At 42.4% G+C, this 22,888-nt stretch overlaps 2 protein-coding genes and 1 long non-coding RNA gene across 11 annotated transcripts; 2 read left to right on the forward strand and 1 right to left on the reverse strand.

The window, feature by feature from the left end:
* Positions 1–170: 170 nt before the first annotated feature.
* Positions 171–4,537, forward strand: LOC100834621 (transmembrane protein 120 homolog). Of its 2 annotated transcripts, none has more exons than XM_003571439.4 (10): positions 171–553; positions 1,055–1,133; positions 1,220–1,311; positions 2,285–2,389; positions 2,496–2,575; positions 2,916–3,006; positions 3,076–3,183; positions 3,474–3,560; positions 3,820–3,888; positions 3,982–4,537. In XM_003571439.4, exons 1-10 carry the CDS (start codon positions 356–358, stop codon positions 4,162–4,164), a joined length of 1,092 nt encoding a protein of 363 aa, XP_003571487.1. In that variant the 5' UTR covers positions 171–355; the 3' UTR covers positions 4,165–4,537. The 2 variants fall into 2 exon arrangements, with proteins under 2 accessions (XP_003571487.1, XP_024318044.1); XM_024462276.1 differs by lacking the exon at positions 171–553 and adding an exon at positions 903–921.
* A 1,374-nt stretch (positions 4,538–5,911) lies between these two features.
* On the forward strand, positions 5,912–8,951 carry LOC112271842. 2 transcript variants are annotated; one of them, XR_002965339.1, is made up of 4 exons: positions 5,912–5,958; positions 6,926–8,166; positions 8,402–8,522; positions 8,661–8,951. It is a non-coding gene; the product is annotated as an uncharacterized LOC112271842 (long non-coding RNA). The 2 variants fall into 2 exon arrangements; XR_002965338.1 differs by having other exon boundaries at positions 6,926–7,165.
* On the reverse strand, positions 6,867–14,951 carry LOC100846522 (sphingoid long-chain bases kinase 1). Of its 7 annotated transcripts, XR_002965335.1 has the most exons (13): positions 14,734–14,951; positions 13,629–14,000; positions 13,295–13,388; positions 13,182–13,219; positions 12,785–12,931; positions 12,522–12,621; positions 11,590–12,029; positions 11,276–11,393; positions 10,673–10,762; positions 9,058–9,224; positions 8,255–8,475; positions 7,788–7,907; positions 6,867–7,200 (listed from the first exon to the last, which is right to left on the reverse strand). XR_002965335.1 is itself a non-coding variant. In XM_024462034.1 (11 exons), the coding sequence occupies exons 1-10, from the start codon at positions 14,761–14,763 to the stop codon at positions 9,073–9,075; spliced, it is 1,581 nt and encodes a 526-aa protein (XP_024317802.1). In that variant the 5' UTR covers positions 14,764–14,951; the 3' UTR covers positions 6,867–7,200; positions 9,058–9,072. The 7 variants fall into 7 exon arrangements, 3 of the variants coding, with proteins under 3 accessions (XP_024317802.1, XP_024317801.1, XP_003573497.1); XR_002965336.1 differs by lacking the exon at positions 7,788–7,907; XR_002965334.1 differs by having other exon boundaries at positions 6,867–7,907.
* Positions 14,952–22,888: the final 7,937 nt, after the last annotated feature.

Raw genomic sequence — 22,888 nt, forward strand, 5'->3', positions numbered from 1 at the left:
AAAGACAAAGAATGTCGCATCAAACCCCCTACCACTCAAAAAAGCAAAGTAGAAAAGGCTAAAAATCTAATCAACATCACCCAAATCTACACGTCCTGGTGTCTAATCAAATGAAAGAGATCCCTATTTAAGGCCACCCAAATTGGTCATCCCATCGCATTACATTATTAAGCTGAGACCTGAGAGAGAAGAGAGGTCTCCCAAATCAAACCCACCCTCTCTGCCTGCAGCTGGGACCCAGTCGTCAGCCTCTGTCGCCCATCTCTCCCGAGCGACCTGTATAGAGAGAGGGGGCGAAGAGAGGAGGAAGCTACTAGAGGGGAGGGAAGCAGAGGGGCGAGCAGCAGAGGAGGAGATGGCGGAGGAGACGGCGGAGGCGGCGGCCCGCGTGGCGGAGCAGGCGCGGGAGCTGCAGGACGCGGCGGCGGCGCTCATGTCTCGGGCGCGGGCGGAGGAGGAGGCGCTGCGCCGCCGCGCCGCGGCACTCGCGGGGGAGCTCGGACGTCTGCGCAAGGCCGCCGCCGCCGCCGCTGGGCACGCCGACCGTGAGAAGGTAAAGCGTCCGCCTGCCTTTGCTGCCCACCACACACAGCCTGTGCTGTGCTGCCCATGTCCTGTTCTCGTCATCCATCCTCTCCACGGAGCGTGCGTGCGTGCGCTTGTCGGTGGGTGGGTGGGAGAGATCGCGGCCGCGGGTGTTAGGTACGACTAGGTCAACTCCGCGCTCTTGTTGCTCGTCTTCGCTTGACGGGTTGGCATCGCCGGATCACTGGGGGAGATCTGCAAGCGTGGAGCTTCAGTTTTTGGTTTGGTACGCTGTGGAAAATCTCTTGACTTCTGCTAGTGCCCGAGATGGATGCGTGCGTTGTGGAGAGAGCGTGGGAGCTTTTGGGAGGCACTCTCTGTCTGTCTCTCTGAATGGTCGTGCCCAGCCCATCTATATGCGTCTGCTACTGATGATGATCGATTGATCAGTCACAATGTGCGTGCCTCGTACCATTCCTTGCTTGCTTCGTGCTGATGTGGCCTTGGCCTGTTTGGTGTGCTTGCGCAGGTTGAGGAGGACTTGGATCGAGCGGCATGCCTCATGAGCGACGGCGACATCGCGTCGATCGTCCCGAGCAAGGCGCACGGTATGTAATTGGTGCTCTTGTTGAGCTTGATCTTGTTGTCGCGAGGTTCTGTTATTCTAATATTTTGCTGTTTTTGGGGTTTGTAGGCACTTTTTTGAAGGTGCTCTTGGGCCCAGTGAATCTCCGGGCAAGGAAGGAGGTGCAGCTCAAGGTGAAGGAGGAATACAATAGCTACAGGGTATGTGTAAAATTGTACTACTATTGATGAAAATCTAGGCAGACATCAATTTGTTTTGTGGGATGAGGACTTTGCATGAAGCTGGCCGCTAGTGTGTTTGAGCAGCTTTGAATTTTACTTTTCCCTTTGATGCGGGTAGTCTTAGGGAAAATGGTATCTTTCAGTCGCCTGAAGCTTCTCTAAAGTGAAAAATGTGCAACATGTTTTTACCATGATCCTAAAATGATATCCAAGTCTGATTAGGAGTTATAAAAATGCGCTAGAGTACAAATCGGTGAAATTCAGCTGACATAATAGGTATTTTTAATTCATTCCTGCATCTGACACCGTTCAGTCAATTATGGTCAATGTATCTGTCGAACTTGTGCAAATTGTGATGAATTAACTAACTTCAAGTTATTCAAGTAGAGAAAGTCATATACTCGCATTAATCTACCCTCAGATGCCCATGTAAGAATGTAAACAATAATGTAACCTGATACTTAAATTTACAGAAACAATTAATGTAACAATCAATTTCCCCCATGAGTCTCTCACTCTTAGTGGAAACAAAACACTCTTGCGCCTTATTTCTGTTTTAGCTTTTTATGATTTATCCTTTCAAATCCCCATCCTCACTTAGAAATCTTGCTTGCCTAAAAGGTTAATTTCAATGAAAGGCTGTAGTGATGATGATGCAGAAACAGAAATGAATGAGCTCTTTTTGTAAACTGAAAGGTCAATATTTTGAACAGAATTTAAACGTAAAATTATACTGTTCTATAGTAGTATTATTTGAATCACCTTTGGGTGTACAAATGCAAAATTACAAATCTATAATTTCACACATCTTTTTTTCTGCATGTGCGGTAGCTGATAGGAAGTATGCTTTCGCTATTGATGTTACACTTGTGGAGAACTTTATAAACACATAGATAATTCCTGCCTGCTAGCAATCTTTTACACTATGTAATCATTTTTTCCATTTTTTCAGGATAGGACTGCAGTAGTGTTTCTTGGTTTCCCGATGATTCTGTTGTTTCTTCGAACATGGTTATGGAATGGATGCTTCCCAGCATTGCCAGTTCAGCTATACCAGGTACTTTCTGTCGCCTGATCATGGAACTTTAGTAAGATGAAATTATAGTTTGTTTGTTCCCATGCCAAAAAGAAACTGACAGGTGAACTTCTCTTATGCTTAACAGGCTTGGCTGTTATTCCTGTATACAACTTTAGCTTTGCGAGAGAACATTTTGCGAGTTAATGGAAGTGATATCCGTCCTTGGTAAGGAACACCAAAGATCTGACATTGACTCATACCCAAGACAACTAAAATAACTGATGTGGATCCAAATTCTCTAGTTTTCCCATGTTAGTATGGACCAATATTTTCATCTCTCATTTGAAGGGAGTATTATGATGCTCTGAAGCTTTAAATTATATTACGTGCTATGTGAAAAAAAAATGTTCTCTTGTATACCTGTCTATCCACCTTTGACACGTTGTTTCACAGCTTTTTTCTTGTTATGATTTGGCTTGTTCTTTTTTAGTCATTATTATGCATATAAGCACCATACTTCTTTGGTACACTTGGACCTTAAAAAGAGTTGATTTTGTTTCTTAAGGTGGGTAAGCCATCACTATTGTGCCATGCTGATGGCTCTTGTAAGTCTCACATGGGAGATTAAAGGACAACCTGACTGTGCACGTAAACAGGTATGGTAGGTATTTCTTTTCTGTTCTGAACATGAAAGCATGCGCTTAACGTTTACCTTTTTTTCACAGAGAGGTGTTGAGCTGTTTCTGTGCTGGGCTGTGATGCAAGGTTTTGCCATGATGTTGCAGAACAGATACCAACGTCAAAGACTATATACTCGGATTGCTTTAGGGAAGGTAACATATCCTTATAAGGATGGGCAAAGGAACTGTTTGTCTCTTTGTTTCCTCTGGTGGCACTCTCCTATTATTTTCCTGATCAAGTAGCTGTTGTTGTGAAGAACTTAAGGATATTGGTGAAATTTACAGTTTACACAATTGATATTACCTTTTCATCATCTGGCTTATTGCATGGCATTTTAGGCACAGTATGGCTCTTCGCTACATCCATTTACCTGTGCAGTCATCTGCTGAAACTTTAGTCAAAGTGATTTTTTTTTGTAACGTGAATTTTCCTTTTCTGGCAGGCTAAAAGAATGGACGTAGTGTGGGGGGAGACTGCTGGTGTTGAAGGTCAATTATTGCTGTTGTGTCCTGTCCTCTTTCTGTTACAGGTATTGCATTATCCTTACGCTAGCTGGTATTGAATATTCAAATATCTGCCACAGATTGCCAAGGCAGACCAGTTTTTGTCTCATATTATGTTTTTGATCTTGGTACATGATGATGTGCTAAAATGTCCTGCTTCGCTTACTTCAAGAATACTATCAGTCTATCAAGTCATTCAGAAAGCAATTTTTGTGTTGTCAAATGGGAATGCTGGTGTCAGTATAGCATTACGTTATTTATATGGTTTCCCTCCTATTTATGTAGGTCTTTGAGGGTTATGTTGGATTTTTACTTCTTCGGACAGCTCATAGAGGCATCATCCCTGAGTGGCAGGTCAGGAATTTTTAGTTATTAATGCAACCTGTATTTTTATTTGAATAACCAACCAGGATTTGTCATGTTTAATCCATATGCATGTTGTCACAGGTTGTGGTGTGTGGGATCCTGCTTATTGCAATGGCAATTGGCAACTTTGCAAACACAGTGGATACATTGATGGTCAAGTCAAGATTCAAAGCGAAAATGAAGAAATCCAAAAGCAAACGTGATCTTGCTGCGTGCACCTCACCAACTGGCTCATCGCTGACAAATTCGGCAGCTGGAGCTTGAAAAGGAGATGTTCCCATCCTATGAACATTGCGTCATTGCCCATGTCCAATCAGGGTTATCCTAATTGTAAAGCATTAGTTTTTCGGCCACCAGCTCCTAGAGCTGACCGTCCCTGTCAAGGTTATACTTGTGTAGTCATCAAACAACTAGGTTGCTGATGGTCTCAGGTTGAGGGTAACCAAGAATAATGTTTGTTTATCTTTTTTTTTCTGAACAGCAAGTGGGCTAGATGAACTTAGGATTGTAAGATGTAGCGCAATTTTCCCAGTATAGCTATTGTGAGACTTACATTGTCGGAATCAAACATGTGAAGTTGTATACAGCTGTGACCCTGTCAATTCTGTCTTCATAAGGCGTTTCTGTTGTTGGGCCATTGATCATAAGTTATGAACCAGACCATGTTTGGCTGGAAATTATGGATTATAAACAGAAATCATCATCATTTCCATCCATGGAGATACTTTGGGATTACCCCTTCTTATAATAATGGCTGGATTAGCACTGTAGAGTCGCTGGAATGAACTGAAACAACAAAACAGGTTTGCTCAGAGGTTATGTGAAACCTTCATGCCCTTGTGGTGCATTGTTGCCTATCAGAATGCATGATTGAAGTGTGAGTTGCATCAACATTGAATGGTTGGATCCACCTCTCTCTTCTGATAAGTATATATTACATGGCGTATTGTCCTGATCCTCTTCACGTTTGTGTTTTCTTCTAGCCCATAGATTCACACATTGTATAAGAGTTGTTTTAAATTGAGATGTTGGAGTGAACCAACTTGCAATCGTATGTCCGTTCTGTTATAGGGCAATTCGAATATTTCGGAAGCATAATTAAAACAGTGCTACCCTCATCAGCTATACGTTGTATTGAAGATTTGCTAAATGAAGAAGGTACCGCAGTTGTAATGAAGGAAGCGATGATTCGTTAGACACCCATGCCACCGCCGCAGTTTGTCTAGAAGAATAACATACTTAACAAGCTCGAGAAACCCAAGAACCGGGAGTAATCACGATACTTAAGAAGCTCGAAAAACCCAAGAAGCCAGAAGATGAACTTACTTAACGAGCTCAAGAAACCCAAGAACCGGCTGTAATCACGATACTTAAGAAGCTCAAGAAACCCAAGAAGCTCAAGAAACACGGTGAAGCTCAAGAACGTGGGAGAAGCTAATCACAATGTCAAGAAATCCAAGAATTTAGGCTCAAGAAGGTGGGAGAAGCTAATCACGAGCTCAAGAAACACGCTGAAGCTGTAATATATCACACGGAGAGGAGAAGAAGCAGAAACCCAAGAAGCTAAGAAACAAGGTGAAGCTTAGCAAAGGCTTGCTCCGGGTTGGTAATCATGGCTTGGTAATATCACACAGAGAGGAGAAGAAGCTCATAAAAGTGGGAGAAGCTCAGGCTCTGTTGGAGAATACAATGCAACCTTCTAGAGTGTTCTCAATATTACAAGAAAAAAGACATTACTATGAAATACTCTAGAATATAAAATAAATAAAAGAGGGAACCTTCTAGTGTTTAGATATGCATGAAGAATTATGTAGAAGCTTTGGAATACTCTAGAATAGGAGTTTAAAATAAATAAATAGGAAACCTTCTAGTACCTAAATATTTGTGTAGAAGTGTGTGAAAGGCTTTAGATATTTTGTATCAATAACTAAGATCTTGACACATGTCAAAGATCCAATGGCCATGTAGTCCTATAAATAGAAGCCCTTGCCTCACACCTTGAGTAGTAGAGAATAAGGAAGTGAAGAAGGTGGAGAACAAGGTGTGAGCAAGTGTAAGGTGTGTATGCTCTCTCTTGTACTAATATTCCTAAAGCAATATAGTATTACTTTGTTCATATAAGTCTCTCGGTTAGGCCTTGTTATTTTTAAGTACTTAGTGCATATAAGTTGTGATTTAACGTGAGCGGATTCGCCTAGAATCACAACGGTCTTGTTTCAACGTGAGTGGCATAACCGCCCGGATTCAAGACTTGCTTTAACGTGAGTGGCTCTGCCGTCCGGAAGCTTGCACTAAGTAAGTAGAAATAAAAAGGGACTAATCAACTACACCAAAGTAGTTGATATAGGTGAATAGGCCCTCTCATAATGTGTTAAGTCCACCTCGAAATCTCTACAGGCTCGGTAATCTGAAATCTGTAACTAATCTTGCCAGCTTTAACTTGATAAATAATCAGCTTTCTCATATTTAAAACCTTCGATAAGTAACCTACTTTCTCATTTTTCTCATATTTATGTTGAGAACCTTGGATAAGTATACTATTATTGGGACCATTGGACAAATTAACTTGCAAAAAATGGTACGTGTAAACAAAGTTAATCCCTCCGACCCTAAATTATTGTCCTTGTTTTAGTTCAAAATTGCACTAAAACAACGACAAGAATTTAGGATCGGAGGGAGTACCTGTTAGCAATCTGGACGTAACAATCTAGATTTAGTAGTCCGAGATGTCGTTGCTTTAGGCAAACCCACAATGCCATATATTTTCACGTGTATACCTGTAAAATTGAAAAATGGCATACATTGGTCAGACTCCACTTTAGGGAGGTCATAATTAAGCTTAAAATTTTATTTGCATTTGAACTTCTATGAAAAGTAAAAAATGTAGCGCAAAAATAAAAATGGAGTTCCTTTTTTCACTTTCAGAATATATGCTTGCTCAACAATGGGGCCCGCACATCACAAAAACCTGGAAATACCCTCTGATTTACAGCCTGACAAATAGTGTGTCAAAAATGATTTGCAGAAGAAACATTTTACAGCGCATCGATTCTCTGCTTCACACTGAATTTAATGGGTACATTGGCACAATGCAACATTGTTTGGAACGAAAACATATGACTGGTGGGTGAGTTCAATTCAAAACCTACTTCTAAGTTCTGGGATGCCGTCCAAGTAACCGGCTTCATGTGGGAGCAGAGAGCGCTGCTATTCCACTTGACCCTCCGTCTGAATAAGCTCGTCGCCGACACCACAACCACTGTAGGTATTGCCGACTACCCTAATCTTTACTTCTTTTACCTGCAAACAATGGTTGCGAAACCGAGTGTCGTCTTAGGTCAATACAGGTAATTTCTTAACTCGGCAATCTACTATGCAAGCAATAGATTGAGTGGAGCATGAGGTGCAATTAGTTTCAGGAGCACAAAAACAACAAGGTACAGGTCCAAGATATATTTTTTAGAATAACAAAAATCAAGTGGGCCAGGGAAAAAAAGGATAAAGTTAGGATTGTAAGATGTTCAGAACTGGCAAGGTTATCCTAGTGTTTTTAGAATAATAAATGTCAAGTGGGCGAGATAAACTTAGGATTGTAAGATGTACTAGCAAAATTTTCTTGGTATGTCTTTATAAGATGTTTACGTTGTTGCACAACTCTTGTGATTGGACCATTGATCATAAGTCATGACCCATGCCGTGTTTGGCTGGAATTTATGGATTGCAAACAGAAATCATTACCGGTTCCAACCGTGGAGATATTTTGGTTTACCACACTATTATTTTTTGAATGGTGATTAGCACTCCAGAGTTGCTGGCAATGAACTGAAATAACAAAACAGGTTTGCTCAGAAGTTAGATCAGGTATAACCGGATTCCTTCTGACTCACTTGGAATGGTAAGCGTCTCGGAAGACCCTTGACTGAGGAGATGTGTGTTGGAAGGATGAATCGCTCCCAAAAAGGAGCCTAATTGATTCTCTCCCAACTTCATGCCCTTGTGGTGCATTGCTGTCATAAAATGCATGATTGAAGTGTCAATTGCATGAATATTGAATGGATATGGGCCCACCTCTGTCGCTTGTCATAACTATATATTACATGGTGTATTGCCATGATCTTTTTCAGTTTTGTATTCTCTTCTAGCTGATAGATTCATTGGGTTGAATGACTTTGAAGAAGAGCTGTTTTATCTTGAGATGTTGGAGTGAACCAACTAGCATTTTCAGTTTTGTCATCTCTTGTAGCGACTACTATCTGATAGATTCAGGTTTGTATTATCTTCTTTGCGTTGCATGACTTTGTGGAAGAGTGATAGATTCGTGGGGTTGAATGACTTTGGAGAAGAGTTGTTTTACCTTGAGATGCTGGAGTGAACCAACTTATATTTTCAGTTTTGACCTCTCTTGTAGCTGATAGCTGATGGATTGAAGGGGTTGAGTGACTTTGGAACTTTGTTTCTTGCTCCGACACTAATTGCAACGTTCTCTACTTGCATTGTGCAGGCTACTTGCTGAATTACTTTGAGTTACTTCAGTGCTTCCGGCTCCCTGAAAACACCATGTGATCGGTGGCGTTCCTGCAAGCACACCATAACAATGTTCTCATCGTCGGCTTCGACAGAAGGTACGTCAAAAAGCTAACGCTCTTGGGTATATCTTTAGATTACAAAAAGGGTGTACGGCGAGTGCCTCACCGCCCTCTCATTTTGTTAATGAATGTTGATCCTCGCTGTTTTTTCGTTATTTGTGACTTCGTGTGCAGCTTCTACCGGTGCCTAGGCGACATGGTGCCCCTGGACCTGGAGGCCTGGAGTACAACTGTACAAGAAATCCATCCATGAAGGACGACGAAATGAGCCAGTGAGAGAGGATGACAGTACTAGTCGGCAGTTCTAGTCGGAAGGGCTCCTGATTTCTTCCTGTTAATCCTAAACACTGAACGTGGAACACGCAGCCTTTGCTTCTACCATGTATTTTCTAATAAGAAATTGTGTTGTTTAATTTCTAGGTACTTGACCTTCTGAGCGGGAGTGTGAGTTGTTTTAAGTTTTAACTATATCGTGTTAAAACAAATGAATAGATAGCTGTTTAAAATCAACTAAAACTAATGGGAGAAAATGTAACAGTAAAAATATGTGACAAAATGATGCATAAACAACCTGATAAAAGGTGGGTCAAAATGTTGGTCGGAGAAACATTTGACAGTGCATCGATTCTCCGCTTCCTCCTATAGTCCTATTCCACTTGGTCTCTGCTTGAAGAAGCTCGTCATCGACACCACAACCATTGTGGGTGTTGCCGACTGGCCTAATCTTTACCTGTTTACCTGCAAGCAATGCATAGGTCGATATAGGTAATTCCTTAACTTGGCAATTTACTATGCAAGCAGTAGATTGATTGGTGCACGAGATGCAACCAGTTTCAGGAGAACAAAAACCAACAAGGTACAGGTCCAGGATTTATTTTTCAGAATAACAAAACTCTAGCTGAAAGACAACAAATTCCTGATAAAAACATGTCTGTTTTGCTGTGAAAATGAATCAATTACTGCAATATAGGAGCTGTAGATGTGTTTATCTTCTGTCGCTATTTCAGTACTCGCTGCATTAGTAGCAGTTCAGAACAAATCCTGGAGGCTTGTGATAACTGATTCCTTCATTCTAGTAATGGAACAGGGGCTTTTGTCCTGTTGCTCTAAGAAAAATCAAGTGGGCCAGAGAAAAAAGGATAAACTCAGGATTGTAACATATTCAGAATTGGCAGGGTTATCCAAGATTTTTAGAATAACAAAAGTCAAGTGGGCTAGATAAACTTGATTTTAAGACGTAGCACAATTTGACCCGTATAGCTTTTGTTAGACTTACATTGTCAGAATCAAACATATGAAGTTGTATATACAGCTGTATCCCTGCCAATTCTGTCTTCATATGGTGTTTTCATTGTTGCGCAACTCTTGTGATTGGGCCACTGATCATAAGTTACAACCCAGACGTATTTGGCTGGAATTTATGTATTACAAACAAAAATCATTGCCACTTTCATCCATGGAGATATTTTGGATTACCACTATTATGTTTTGAATGGCTATTACCACTGCAGAGTTGGTGGCAATGAACTGAAATAACAAAACAGATTTGCTTAGAGATTGTGTCAGATCTAATTGGATTCATTTTGACTCACTTGGAATGGTAAGCCTGGGAGTCATAGATACCTCAACAATAGCTGGCTCACCCGATTGATATTTTAAGATATCTACCGCCAAGCGTCTCCGAAAACCCCTGGACTGAGGAGACGTGTCTTCGAAGCCCGAAAAGGAGTCTATTGATTCGCTCACAAACCTTCATGCCATTGTGGTGCATTGCTATGAGAAAAATGCATGATTGAAGTGTCACTTGCATGAATATTGAATGGATGGGTCCACCTCTCTCTTCTTGTGACTATATACATATACATGGTGTATTGCCATGACCTATTTCAGTTTTGTATTCTCTTCTGGCTGATATATTCATGGGGTTGAATGACTTTGAAGAAGGGTTTGTTTTACTTGAGATGTTGGAGTGAACCAACTTGCATTTTCAGTTTTGTTCTCTCTTCTGGCTGACAGATTCATAGGGTTGGGTGACTTTGAAATACAGTTGTTGTACCATATTGTAATGAACCTGTCTGCAGCCATATGTTTATTTTGCTATGGGGCAATGAGAGCAATTTAGATGCGAAATCAAAACAGTACTGCAGAGTCTAGGTACATCCTCTATTCAAGAACAAGTACTGTACATGGAAGATATTGCAGATGTGAATAGAAGGCGATAAAGCAGCGATAGGCCAATAGTGAGACATCCATAGCACCGCGTCGTCGAGAAGGAACTGCCAGTAAATCCAAATTTGTCATAACTGTTTAAATTTAGTTTAGCAGGAGATGTCATAGTTTTACGCAAAGCCCAGATAGTATAATCAAACTGAATTCCATTCATACACATTGGAAAATAAAGACATACTTTATTCATACTTCGGTTTAGGGAGACAGATCAGAATAATGTGTAAAACTAAGCTGAAAATTGCATTTGCATTTGTACTTCCATGTAAGGTAAATAATGCGTCCGCATAAAGAAAGGTAAAAAATGGAGTCTTTTTCATTGGAATATACACTTGCCCAATACTGGGGCCAGAAAACACATAAACCTGGAAATCATCCCCTGATTTACAACCTGACGAAGAGTGGGTGAAAATATTGGAAGAATTTTTTTACAGTGCATCAATTCTCTGCTTCCCACTTAATTTAATGGGTATATTGCAACATTGCTCGGAAGGGCACCATGTATCTTTTGATTGAGTTAGAAACCTACTTCTAAGTTCTAGGATGACGGCCAAGCAACCGACCTTGTGCTGGGAGCAGAGAGCACTGCCATTCCGCTTGGCCCTCCCCCTGAAGAAGCTCACCGTCGACACCACAACCATTGTGGGTACCACCAACTGGCCTAATCTTTACTTGTTTTACCTGCAAGTGATGGTTGCAAAATCGAGTGTCACATGTTAATCGAGGTAATGCCTTAACTCAGCAATCAACAAAGTGAGCCAGCAGGTTGAATGGAGTTATGAGATGCCCGCCTGCGTGTCTGGAACAGACATTGCAAGCAAAGAAGAAAGAGGTGGCAGAGTGAATATTGCAAAGAATGATGAAGAAGTTTCAGTACCTTGACATATTCCACAAAAGGGAGTAGAAGATGCCAGCAAAACTGATAGGCAACAAAGAAGCAAAATAATCTGAGTCTGCCACTTCCATGGATAAGAATCAAGTCCAGACTCCCATCATCGTGCTGAGCTTTTGGCGCCATAACTGGAGAAAGTAACCCCTGGGCAGGCTTGCAGAAGTGGTTGCAGACCAAAATGCCAAGAAATTCCCCTTTCCTCATAACCCAATTATCTTCGGTGCTACCCCTCTTAACCTTGCTACCATCAGAAAGCTGGTCACAGCAGTTTTGAGTTGGTGACTTCAGTTCAGGATTTCTCCCTGGTGAAGGCAGATAATCCACCTCAAATCTGTATTGGGGTAAGGACAGGAACTTAAGAAGACCAGCAATGACGTAGCGGAAGGGCCCAAGCTGCAGGCGGAAGTTTTCAGATAGCTGCAGCACTAGAAAGAAAAACAATACAGTCGAGGTAATAAGTTTTCAGATAGCTGCAGGGCTAATAACGTATCATATATAGCTATGGCCTATGGGTGTATAAGTATAATACAGAAGAAAAGATGTATCAGTGCAGTAAATTCACAGCCAATCTGGAATTGTTTGCCATGTGGGTATTATTATCAATCAATAAGTAGCGATCAGCATGCATGATATCTTTGGAGCAAAACACTCTGCTGCTTTCTATATCATCAAAAATTGTAGAGTAATTTAGCCATGTTCCTATTTCTAAAAGATACGAACATAAGTGCTCAGGAAGTTCTCAAATATCTTGATAAGAACAAACTTTTTCAATAATCCTAAGTACTCCCTCCCATCCTAAATTCTTGTCATTGTTTTAGTTCTAGGATGGGAGGTAGTTAGCAAAATTATAAGTAGAGGTGTGTTATTCATTGTTGCCTTACACATTAATGTACTTGCGCAGAAAAACGAAATCTTACCATCAGCTACGAAACCACAAAAAGAAGCTGTCAAACCAAAATGAGTAACTCCTGCTTGGATCCATTTTACAGCAAACACATCAATTGGTGTGAAACCACCCTGCAGAAGTACAAGCTTACACATTAATAAGTGGTCATATTCAAAACATTACATGGGAGGGAGGGGAAGAGAGATGAACATTTAATGGTTGAACAACCTAGTATGTCAATTGTCAGAACTTGGGAATTCTTTTATCACTTTGAGCAAAACATCACCACATTACCTTAGCTAAAGCAGTTGCTGCAGACACAGGATCTCTGATGCCAAGGACAGTCCACACTAATGAATTATCAGAACCAGCAGGAACAATCCCAATGGGCAGTTGAAGCGCCTCTTTTAGATCATCTCTACCAAGTAAACCATTCAAAACCTGTTTAATATATGGAAATATGTAGTTAGCAGTTGTATGGAAATTGTGAGTGTTTTTTACCAGTTCAAACTTCAAACAGCAACAGCTAGTGATCAGCAGCAATTCTAAGCTAAAAATATTGAGTTTTATAAGAGCTGTGATGGCAAGCCCATCCAACACACAAACTCCACCTAGGTGCAATACCATGAAAAGGTTCCAGGCTCAGTTTGGTGTAAAGAAAGAAACATAGGAAAGGAGATAGCATCAATACCTCATTTACAACTCCATCGCCCCCGACACATATAATACCTGAAAAAACAAGAACAGTTTTGAATTGAGCAATAAAAAGAAGTGTAACTGCAAATACAGATATGCAATTATTACCATCAGGGCATGTGCTGAGGTCAACAGTAGAAGCAAGGACCTTTGCATGACCAGCATAGGCTGTTTCAACAACTTTCATCGTGAAGCCTGAAAGCTGCACAAGGTCAAAAATTTAAAGCCAGAGACACATAGTAAAAGAATAGATGCTGTCATAAGCATGTATGCGATCTATTCGAAACTGAAGGATTCTTTTGCAAACTAACGTTGACAGCAATACACTCAGTTGATACGAAAGAAACTAAGATGATAACTAGGAACCTAAATTGTGTTTTTTTCCTAACTGAAACCAACCTAAATGTTGTGACATTCGACAGCAAAACTAGGAGCACCTTACCTTCAGTGTTGATTGCACTTTCTTGTAGAAAACCGCACGAGAGCTACGGAATCCAGAATTAGGATTCAAGATGACAAGTACTTTACGAATATTATCTTGTCCGGTATTAGATTGGTCTTGCAAAACATTAAGTGCTAAATAGTTTGGCACTTCCTCTGTGTAAGTGGTACTAAGATCAGAGCAACAGTTTGATACAATCCGCCTCTGGGTGAAAAGAGCTGTCTGCCACCGAGTCGATTTCCTTAATTTGCGAGGCAAAAGCGTCTGGCCAACTTGCGCTCTTTGTGACTTCATGGTATTAGAACACTGATAGTAGTTTCTTGAACAGTGTGAACTGCAGGTAAAGAATTCATTTACAGCACTGCAGGATACCTGAAATGTGATGTTACATAACATGAGAGCAAGATCCCAGTCAACATGCTATTCGAAAAGCAGAATTTTCATCCACACGTCAAGATGGAAGCTTGATCCTGTTAAGGGTATGTGAGGGGGTGACACCACACTCGGGTGCTATCCTCACACGACGGGTGTCACCCCCTCACATACCCTTAACAGATCCAACATCCACGTGTACAAGATAAAAGTACCAGAATATGTATCAATGAGGTTACATTACTCGTAGTGAAATATTTCACATCACAGCACCATGAATCAACACTTGTTAAACTAAAACAATGTGAAATTGAGGAGAAGCTTTGGTGATCATGGAATCCCCCTTCTTATCACACCAAGAAGAAATCTAGAGATCACACAAAAATGCGCATGCTTCATTTATCCCACCGAGAGGAAGAAAAGTTAGCAGAAACAGGTAGCAGCAACCGAAATAGATCTCAGAGCTAGTAGTAAGAACTAAGAAGTCAGAGTAACGGATCACATGACTCATGGAAAAATCAAAAAGCTCCCCCACAACGAAATCGCAAGTTGAAAGAAAAAAGGAAAGCTAGAGAATTCGCTCCACCTATTCTTCCCCCCGTCCTTCCTCAACCTCGAGAAAGCAAGCACCTTTCATCTTCCTGCTCAGAAACTAAATTCGAATCGACAGCTACACCTACATACCACCACGAAACACACGAAGGAACGAAGAGAAGCGGGAGGCAAGTTTTACCGGGGATCGGACGAAGCTCCTCGAGCCCATGATCAATCTCTCTCGGCGCGAGGAAGCCGCCCACGGCTCCAAACCAAATCAAGAACTCTCAGCTCAGCAGCCAAAGGGGGGCCACGGCGCCGCGCCGGCAGGCGGCGACGAAGAGGGGAGAAGAGGAGAGATCCCTCTGGTGAGGGGATCGAGGAGGAGAGCCGAACAATGGAGTTTTTGTTGCTCCCTTTTTTCTTTCCCCTTTCCTCGAACGGAAAATTCATTTGTTTCCGACCGTTTGATCTCGCATAGATCATTATCAGCCGTTCGATCAGAAAAAAAATCCGTGAATAGATATCTGGCAAAATTAGCTCGTGTGGAAATAGAACCGTGCACGTTGTTGAATGCTTCGTCGCTCAGAAGACATCCTGCTCACGTTTCGAAACTTAGAGCGCTTAAGAAAAGACTTTTGAAACTTGAGTTTGAGTGCAGGCGTATCCGGTAGCAAACTGCAAATTTTATTGTAAAATGTTTAAAAATTCCGTAAAAAATTGCATTTGTTATAATAATGATGTTTTATATACGTGTAAAATTCAAGTACATACTCTATCGTGGGTAGCAGCAATAAAACAAATTAGACATGAATAGTGGTCTTTCAATGATCAATACTATTCATTGTATATATTTTTTAGTTCTTTTCAAATGTTTTTGATTATTCAACTTGAAATTTTGCAGGTATGTAGAACATCACACTCCCAATATAAGTATTTTCTTAGAAATGTTTGAAACTTTTAAACATTGTTTTTGTGAAGTTTGCACCGAAATGGGGGTTTGCCGCCAATAATTTTTTTTTCCATTTTTCCGCTAACGGGTGTAAAAGAAAAGTGGTTCTGAATACAAATCGAGTGTTGCTAGTTTCAGTACTCACTCCGATCCAAATTAATTGTCACAAAAACATAGCATTGGTCTTATAGTCTAATTGGGAATCAGTTGTGATTTGTGAAACCACACGGAGATAGTTATGCAGCTACGCAGACAATTTGTTTGCGGTTGCTCAGAAGGATGGAAGGGACACTGGCAAAGGAAAGAAAATCGTTTGCGTAGCTGGCCAAAAACTGAAGGAGATCAGAGGTCGGATAAAGGAAAAAAAACACTTCATTTGTTCTCCCAATTTTTTCGAATCGGGCCTTTCCCCCATTTTCCATCCAAATGAAATGGAAACAACAAAGTCTTATAGTCTTGCAAACAACGTAAAGAAAGGGGGCGGGGAGGAAAGGCGGATTTGGGCACCAGCAGGAAACCCACTGCAACGAGACCATCTCGGTCAGGTTACTATGGGGCGAAAACCTACTGCCACCACAAAAGAAACTAACCTAACCCAGAGTATCAGCCACAGTATCAGAGCACAAAGTATCACCACAAAATTACATGCTCATCACGGAGCAACCGAGCAAGCCAGATCAAAACCACCCAAAGCTGAAACAAAGAGTTTATCACGCTCCCATGAGAAGACGAGGTTCTTCAGCCGCCTGTCTTGTAGCTTGGTGTCGCCACCTCAGCTGAATCGTAGCATGCAGTAGACCAGCTGCGCCATCCGTCATCCCCTGCCTCAGCGCTGGGTTCTTCTGCAGCTCCGCCCAGTAACGCAGGAAAGAACACAGTATGAAAACCACAGAAGTAGGATGATGAACCACTTTCTTTTCGAAGCATACAGCATTCCTAGTTTTCCATATAGCCCAGCAAACAGCTCCCAGACCCTCCACAAAAGTAGTTTTCAATCCAGGTAGGAATCTCTTCACCCAGATAAAGTACTGCCACAAGGATTGAGGAATCAAATCAGTCCCAAGTGTATAAGCAATACATCCCCAGACACATTTGGCAACAGTACAGTCAAAGAAAAGGTGCATCAAGGTTTCAACTTTATGGCAGAAAAGACACTTAGGATTCCCAGGCCAAGCTCTTTTGACCATATTATCCTTAGTAAGGACAGAGTTTAAAAACAATTGCCACAAGAAAATCTTAATTTTCAGTGGCAGTTTAGCCTTCCAAATAAAAGTGTAATTAGGTCCCACAATGTTCTTACACAGATGATCATAAGTGAATTTAACCGAATACTTCTTCTTGGGATCCCACTTCCAGAGAAAAGTATCAAGTGTCAGAGAAAGTCTAGTATTGCTCATGATAGAAACCAGCTCAGTCCACTGGACAACTAAGGGACCATGCAGCCATCTAGAAAAGGTAATGGAATGCAATTTGGTTTTAAAGAAAGCCACATATACATCTTTATGATCACAGAAAAGGTAGAGTTTAGGAAATCTGGCAAACAAGGGTTCAGTTCCATACCAAATATCTTCCCACAAACGCACCCTTTCACCAGAACCAATCTCACAATACCTCCCACTCAAGTAAAGTTGCTTAACTTTCATAAGATCTTTCCAACAAGTGGAGTCACCAATCCTAACAGTGACAGAGGCAATAGACAAACCCTGCAAGTACTTAGTAGTCACAATGTCCTGCCACATGCCTGATTTAGTATCCAGACGCCGCCACCACTTACACAATAAAGCAGTGTTAAAAGTTTCAATCCTCCTAAAACCAAGCCCCCCTTTCTCTTTAGGCCTACAAACTCTGGTCCATCTCACCAGATGATATTTCTTTTTATTGCTATTTCCTTGCCAGAAAAAGGTTCTTCTAGTTTTGTCAATCTTCTCAATAATAGTTTTCGGGAGCCTATACATGGACATATGATAGGTTGAAACACTATCCAAGCAAGCCTTAATAAGAACGGCCCTTCCCCCAGAAGAAAGGGACCCCCCCCCCCCTCCAAGCATCAAGTTTTTTGGACACCTTAGCACATAAGAAATCCCAGTGTTTGGTCAAGAGTCTGGACCCCCCAACAGGCACCCCAAGATAAGTAAAAGGAATCTCCCCAATAGAGCAGCAAAACATGTCAGAATAAGTCTGAGCAATGATGTTATCCCCACCAATGATATATAACTGTCGCACCAGTGGCACCCGGGGTACCACCGCTGCGTGATGCGTGGGCCCCATTCCCGAGTCCTCGGGAAGGTTTCATCCCAGGGAGCGTTTATGAGCAGCCCGGCAAACTACCAGCCCGGAAGGGGCTAGCGGGGCTTCGGGGAATGTTCCCGCCTGGGCACCTCTCGGGAAGCTGCTTCCCAAGGGAGGGTTCCCGGGTGCGTTGGGCCCAGGTGCTTCCCGGGGTCGACTTGCCGGGGCAGGGGGTTCCCGGGCGCATGCCCCCGCCTCAGGCGCGGGGCCCAGTAGCCAGATCAACAGCACCACGAGGACGCGTGGCGGGCGTGGGATGCACGGTCCCACCAGGACAAGGAGTAAGGCACACGGTTCAGTAAATGAGCCGACCGACGGGTTGTTACCCGTCCGATCAAAGGAACAGTGGTTGTCCGATCCTACTCTAGGGGTTTTAGACCCCTAGCGGCGGAGGTGGCATCCATGCGCGCCACCAGCTCACCGGGGGGAGTTGTATGCCTCCCCGCCCGACACTTGTAGCTCATGCACCGTGGCACCTGTAGCATCCCCTTGAGTATAAAACGAGGACCCTCGCCAACGGTCAAAGGGCTCGGCAGAAGATTAGTTGGCTCCAGTAGACAGCGGGGCTGAGTTCGACCAGCTCATAGTTAACGTCCAGCACCAGAAAAGAGTAGTAAGAGGTACCTAGCCAGTGAGAGAAAGCCCGGGAACTCGCCCGTCAATTTGTAAACACCCGATTCTAAACTAATACCAGCCCAGACAAGCAGGACGTAGGGTTTTACACCTTCGGGTGGCCCGAACCTGGGTAAAAACGTGCGTGTGTTTGTTCTTGAATTAGCGCACACCTCTAGCACTTCATCTCGCCGGTCCTGCAGGGCCCCTTCGGCCGTGCCGGCGATCACCGGGGCGAACCCCGACGCCCCTACCGAACCTAAAAGGGGGCCGTGGCCGCACGCCCCCGGTGTCGGAGCACCGTGCGACGACAATAACTCACTCTTAAGGAAGTTGATTTTCAGCCCAGACATGAGTTCAAAGGTATAAAGCAAGAGTTTTAAGTTGACAGCTTTGTCAAAGTCATGTTCAAAGCAAAGAATTGTGTCATCTGCATATTGCAGAATAGCAATGACAGGGGAACCAAGTGAGAAATCAACCTAGTAATCATATCACTAGCCTGAGCCTTAAGGACCATTCTAGTAAGACAGTCAGCAGCAAAATTAAACAGGAAAGGAGATAAAGGGTCACCCTGCCTAACTCCCTTACAGCTTTGAAAATAGGGACCCACCATGTCATTTAATTTGACATAAACAGTTCCATTGCAAAGCACCAACTTAATCCAAGAAACCCAAAGGGGACAGAAACCTCTAGCTTGAATGCAAGAAATAAGGAAATCCCAATCAACTTTGTCATATGCTTTTTCAAAATCAAGTTTGAGAAAAACAACAGGAGAAGACATTTTTTTAACTTCATGCATGATCTCATGCAGGTAAAGAATACCCTCCACAATGTATCTCCCCCCAATAAAAACATTCTGGTTGAGGCTAATAAACTTACGCATAACATCCTCAAGCCTAATAGTAAGCACTTTTGTAATCAGTTTATACAAACAATTCAACAAACAAATGGGACGAAATTGTTGAATCCTACAAGCACCAGTAAGCTTTGGGAGTAGGGTAATAACTCCATAATTCAATCTCTGCACATCCAGTCTCCCCTGGTGGAAGTCAACAAACATAAGCAAAAGATCATGTTTCATAAAGTCCCATCCCACATGAAAAAAATTCAATAGGCAGACCATCAGGGCCAGGAGCCTTGTTTTTGTCTATAGAAACCAAAGCATTGTGAATTTCATCCTTAGAAAAAGGCTAAGAAAGCAAGTCATTATCCTCAGGAGTAACATTCTCCACCTCATCCCAAAGAGAGGGGTCAACATGAATCACAAGATTTAAAGCAGGGCCAAAAAGAGTTTTATAGAACTCAGTTGCATGCTGCAACAAAAGAGCAGGATCAGTAATGGTACCAGACTCACTTTCTAGGGAAAATATAGTATTCTTTCTCTTCCTCCCATTAGCAACCCTATGAAAATATTTAGTATTACAATCCCCTTCAAGGAGCCATTTTTGATGTGATCTTTGAAACCAATAAATCTCTTCCTCAGCATACAGTTGGTGAAGCAAAGTCATAATCTCCACTTTTCTAAAATAATGTTCAAGCAACAAGGCACCCTCTTCCTCTAAAGCTTCCAGGTTATCAAGCTCCTCTTTCAAAATTTTCCTTCTTTTTCTTAAATGCCCAGACATGTTAGCCCCCCAACCCTTGAAATACTTTTTACATCTCTTAAACTTAACATGAATAATATCTAGAATATTTCTAGCAGTAACAGGTTGGCACCAAATCTCATGAAGTTTAATCATAAATTCATCCTACCTCAACCAGGCAAGATCAAATTTGAACCCATTGTTCTTCTTAGGTTGACAGCCCCCAGAAGAGAGGAGCAAAGCGTTGTGATCAGATAAAGATCTAGGGAGTTTCCTAACACTGATCAAAGGGAACAAATCTTCCCATCCAGAAGACATAAGAATTCTATCAAGTTTAACAGTGTAGGGGGATCTTGCCCATTAGTCCAAGTATATTTTCCCCCACTCATCTCTATTTCTCTCAGATTATACTGATGAATGACAAAATTAAAGGAATCAATGAAATGAGAGTGCAAGAAGTTTTGATTTTTTCACTAGGATGCCTAATGATATTGAAGTCCCCCCCAATGATGTAGGGAACATCTTGCCGAGCCAGAAAATCAACCACCTCAGCAAGAAACTCATCTTTAAACTCATCATGAGCAGAGCCATACACAGCAAGCAACTTCCACTTAGACCTGAGTTGTTTATCCCACAAACAAACTCGAACAATGTACTTGCCAATCTTAGACATGTGAACATCAAAAGAATTAATTTTTGTTCCAACCAGAATGCCACCTGATTTTCCTTCAGAAGGCAGCCATGTCCAGAAAAACATCTCAAAGGGGTCAAATTTTCTCAAAAAAACAGAATCAACAATAGGTTTTTTATTTTCCTGGAGGCAAATAAAATCCAGAGAATGCTCCCAAATCAACTCCCTATCACAAACACCCATGCCTTTCTTCCCCCCTCCCCTACAATTTCAAAAAGAGGCCACTAATCATGAGATTTTTCTCCCACACCCCCTCCTTGTGGTTCTCCCAGGCACAGGCTGGGAGCAACCACTTGGCTTGACAGCGCCCCCACCCCCCCACTAGGAGGCCCAATAACCCCAGCTGGATTCAGCCTGGATTTAGTTTTCCTAATTTTTCTAGATTGGACAAGCACAAAATCCCCTCCAGGAATCTCAAGAGGTAACTCGTCATCAGAATGGGAAAGATCCTCACTTCTAGAAATAGCAGAACAAATAGTTTAGGGAGGGGGAGGACAAACAGCAGGTTCTATACCAACAGCAGCATCAAGCACAAAAATATGAGTAGCTAGAAATTCCCTAGCAGATTCTAATTCTTTAAGAACATTAACACAAGCAAACTTGTCATTCAGAATAAGGACACCCATAGCCTGAGCTTTAGTAATTATAGCATCATTACCCAAAATAGAGAAGGAATTGGTAGATTGACAGATACCTTCAAGATTCTTATTCTGTAGCAGAGCAGTGGCCTTCTGGAGAGCAGGAGCAGGAGGCTTCTTGGACAACCTATCACTGAATCTAACAGGAGCCTCAGGTTTCTTGACAGGAGGTATGACAGGAGGATCAGCTTCACCAAGCTCAGGTTGTGACTCTTGAGACATAGGTCCACCATCATCAGAAAAACAAATGGGTTCCTCCAAAACAGGGGAACTCAAACCACCCTCATAACCCAACCCCTTCACTTGATATGGAAGGTAACATGACTAGTCAATCCCAAGGCAAAGAGCCTGAATAACACCTTTGGCATCAGAAGGAACTTGGAACACTTGAGGAGGGAGAAGATTCTGGGTAGCTTTGATCCAGGAAGACAGCCAAACATCAATCATCACATTCATCTGGCTTCCTTCAGCCAAGATAGGCATGATAGGAAGAACATGCAGAGGTGCAGAGTGCACAAATTCAGCCTCCTGGCAAATGGAATCAATCAAGAGATCACAGTAGGTGTTATCACTATCATCATCCTCCTCATCCTCATCAGGAAAGATAGCAGCCTGTTTACCAGCAGCATAAACACTTCCTCCATCTTTCCTGGCAGATGGGGATTAAGATTGAGGATGGTCATTGCTACGTTGCCTTTTAGGAGTGTGGATCACATCATCATCAGTGGCAGGATTACACACATTGATTGTTGCCTTATCTTTAGAGGGTCCAACCACAACAGATTCACATTCATAGAAAAAGTCATACAACAGAGTGCCCAAATACCCTTCAGCAGAGGCATGGATACTATAAGCATCCACACAACCAAGTTTGATACAAATATACTCAGGTTTATAGAGAGTAGCAGGATCGATATCCAAGGTCACACCAACCAGGGATCCCACATAAGCAACAACTGCTTCAGACCTCATATCACCAGGAATAATACTGACTTTCACCCAAGCTTGATGCATTTCTCCCTTCGCCCCAACCGAAGGAGACCAAGGATCGATATCAATCTTGGCTTTTGTATTTCTAAGCACAAACCCTTTGAAACAGGAATATTCTTCAACCTTTTTGGCATTAGGAAAACGCATCACAAATCTGCCAGGGCCAATAGCGCGAGCAGAACAACGCCAAGTACCCGCAAAAATTGGATTGAACGCATCCTCAATCTGCCGAGCAGTGGCGACACCCTCAACCGCAATAATCACCACAGAGGAATTCTTCTCCCGACCAGATTTCTCAAAAGGAATAGGAGGAATATAGAAAAAACCCTGACCCCGAGCTTGAAACCCACACATAGGAGCCGAAAAATCTTCGAAAAACTTGACAGAACACTCACGCACAGCATGACCCAGGATACCACATTTGGAACACGCACCTTTAGGTTTAGCAAGCGCCTGATCTGCCCGCGCGGGAGCAGGATCTTCACGAGGATGCTTGCGAGGAGAAGGAACCTCCCGAGCTGGAGGCGGCTGGTCTCCAGCCACCACCACCTCGATGCGTCCCACCGGCACCGTCTCAACTGCCGATGTGGTCGCTCTTT

This window comes from Brachypodium distachyon, chromosome 3, assembly GCF_000005505.3.
Source record: "Brachypodium distachyon strain Bd21 chromosome 3, Brachypodium_distachyon_v3.0, whole genome shotgun sequence".
Classification (NCBI taxonomy): Eukaryota; Viridiplantae; Streptophyta; class Magnoliopsida; order Poales; family Poaceae; genus Brachypodium; species Brachypodium distachyon.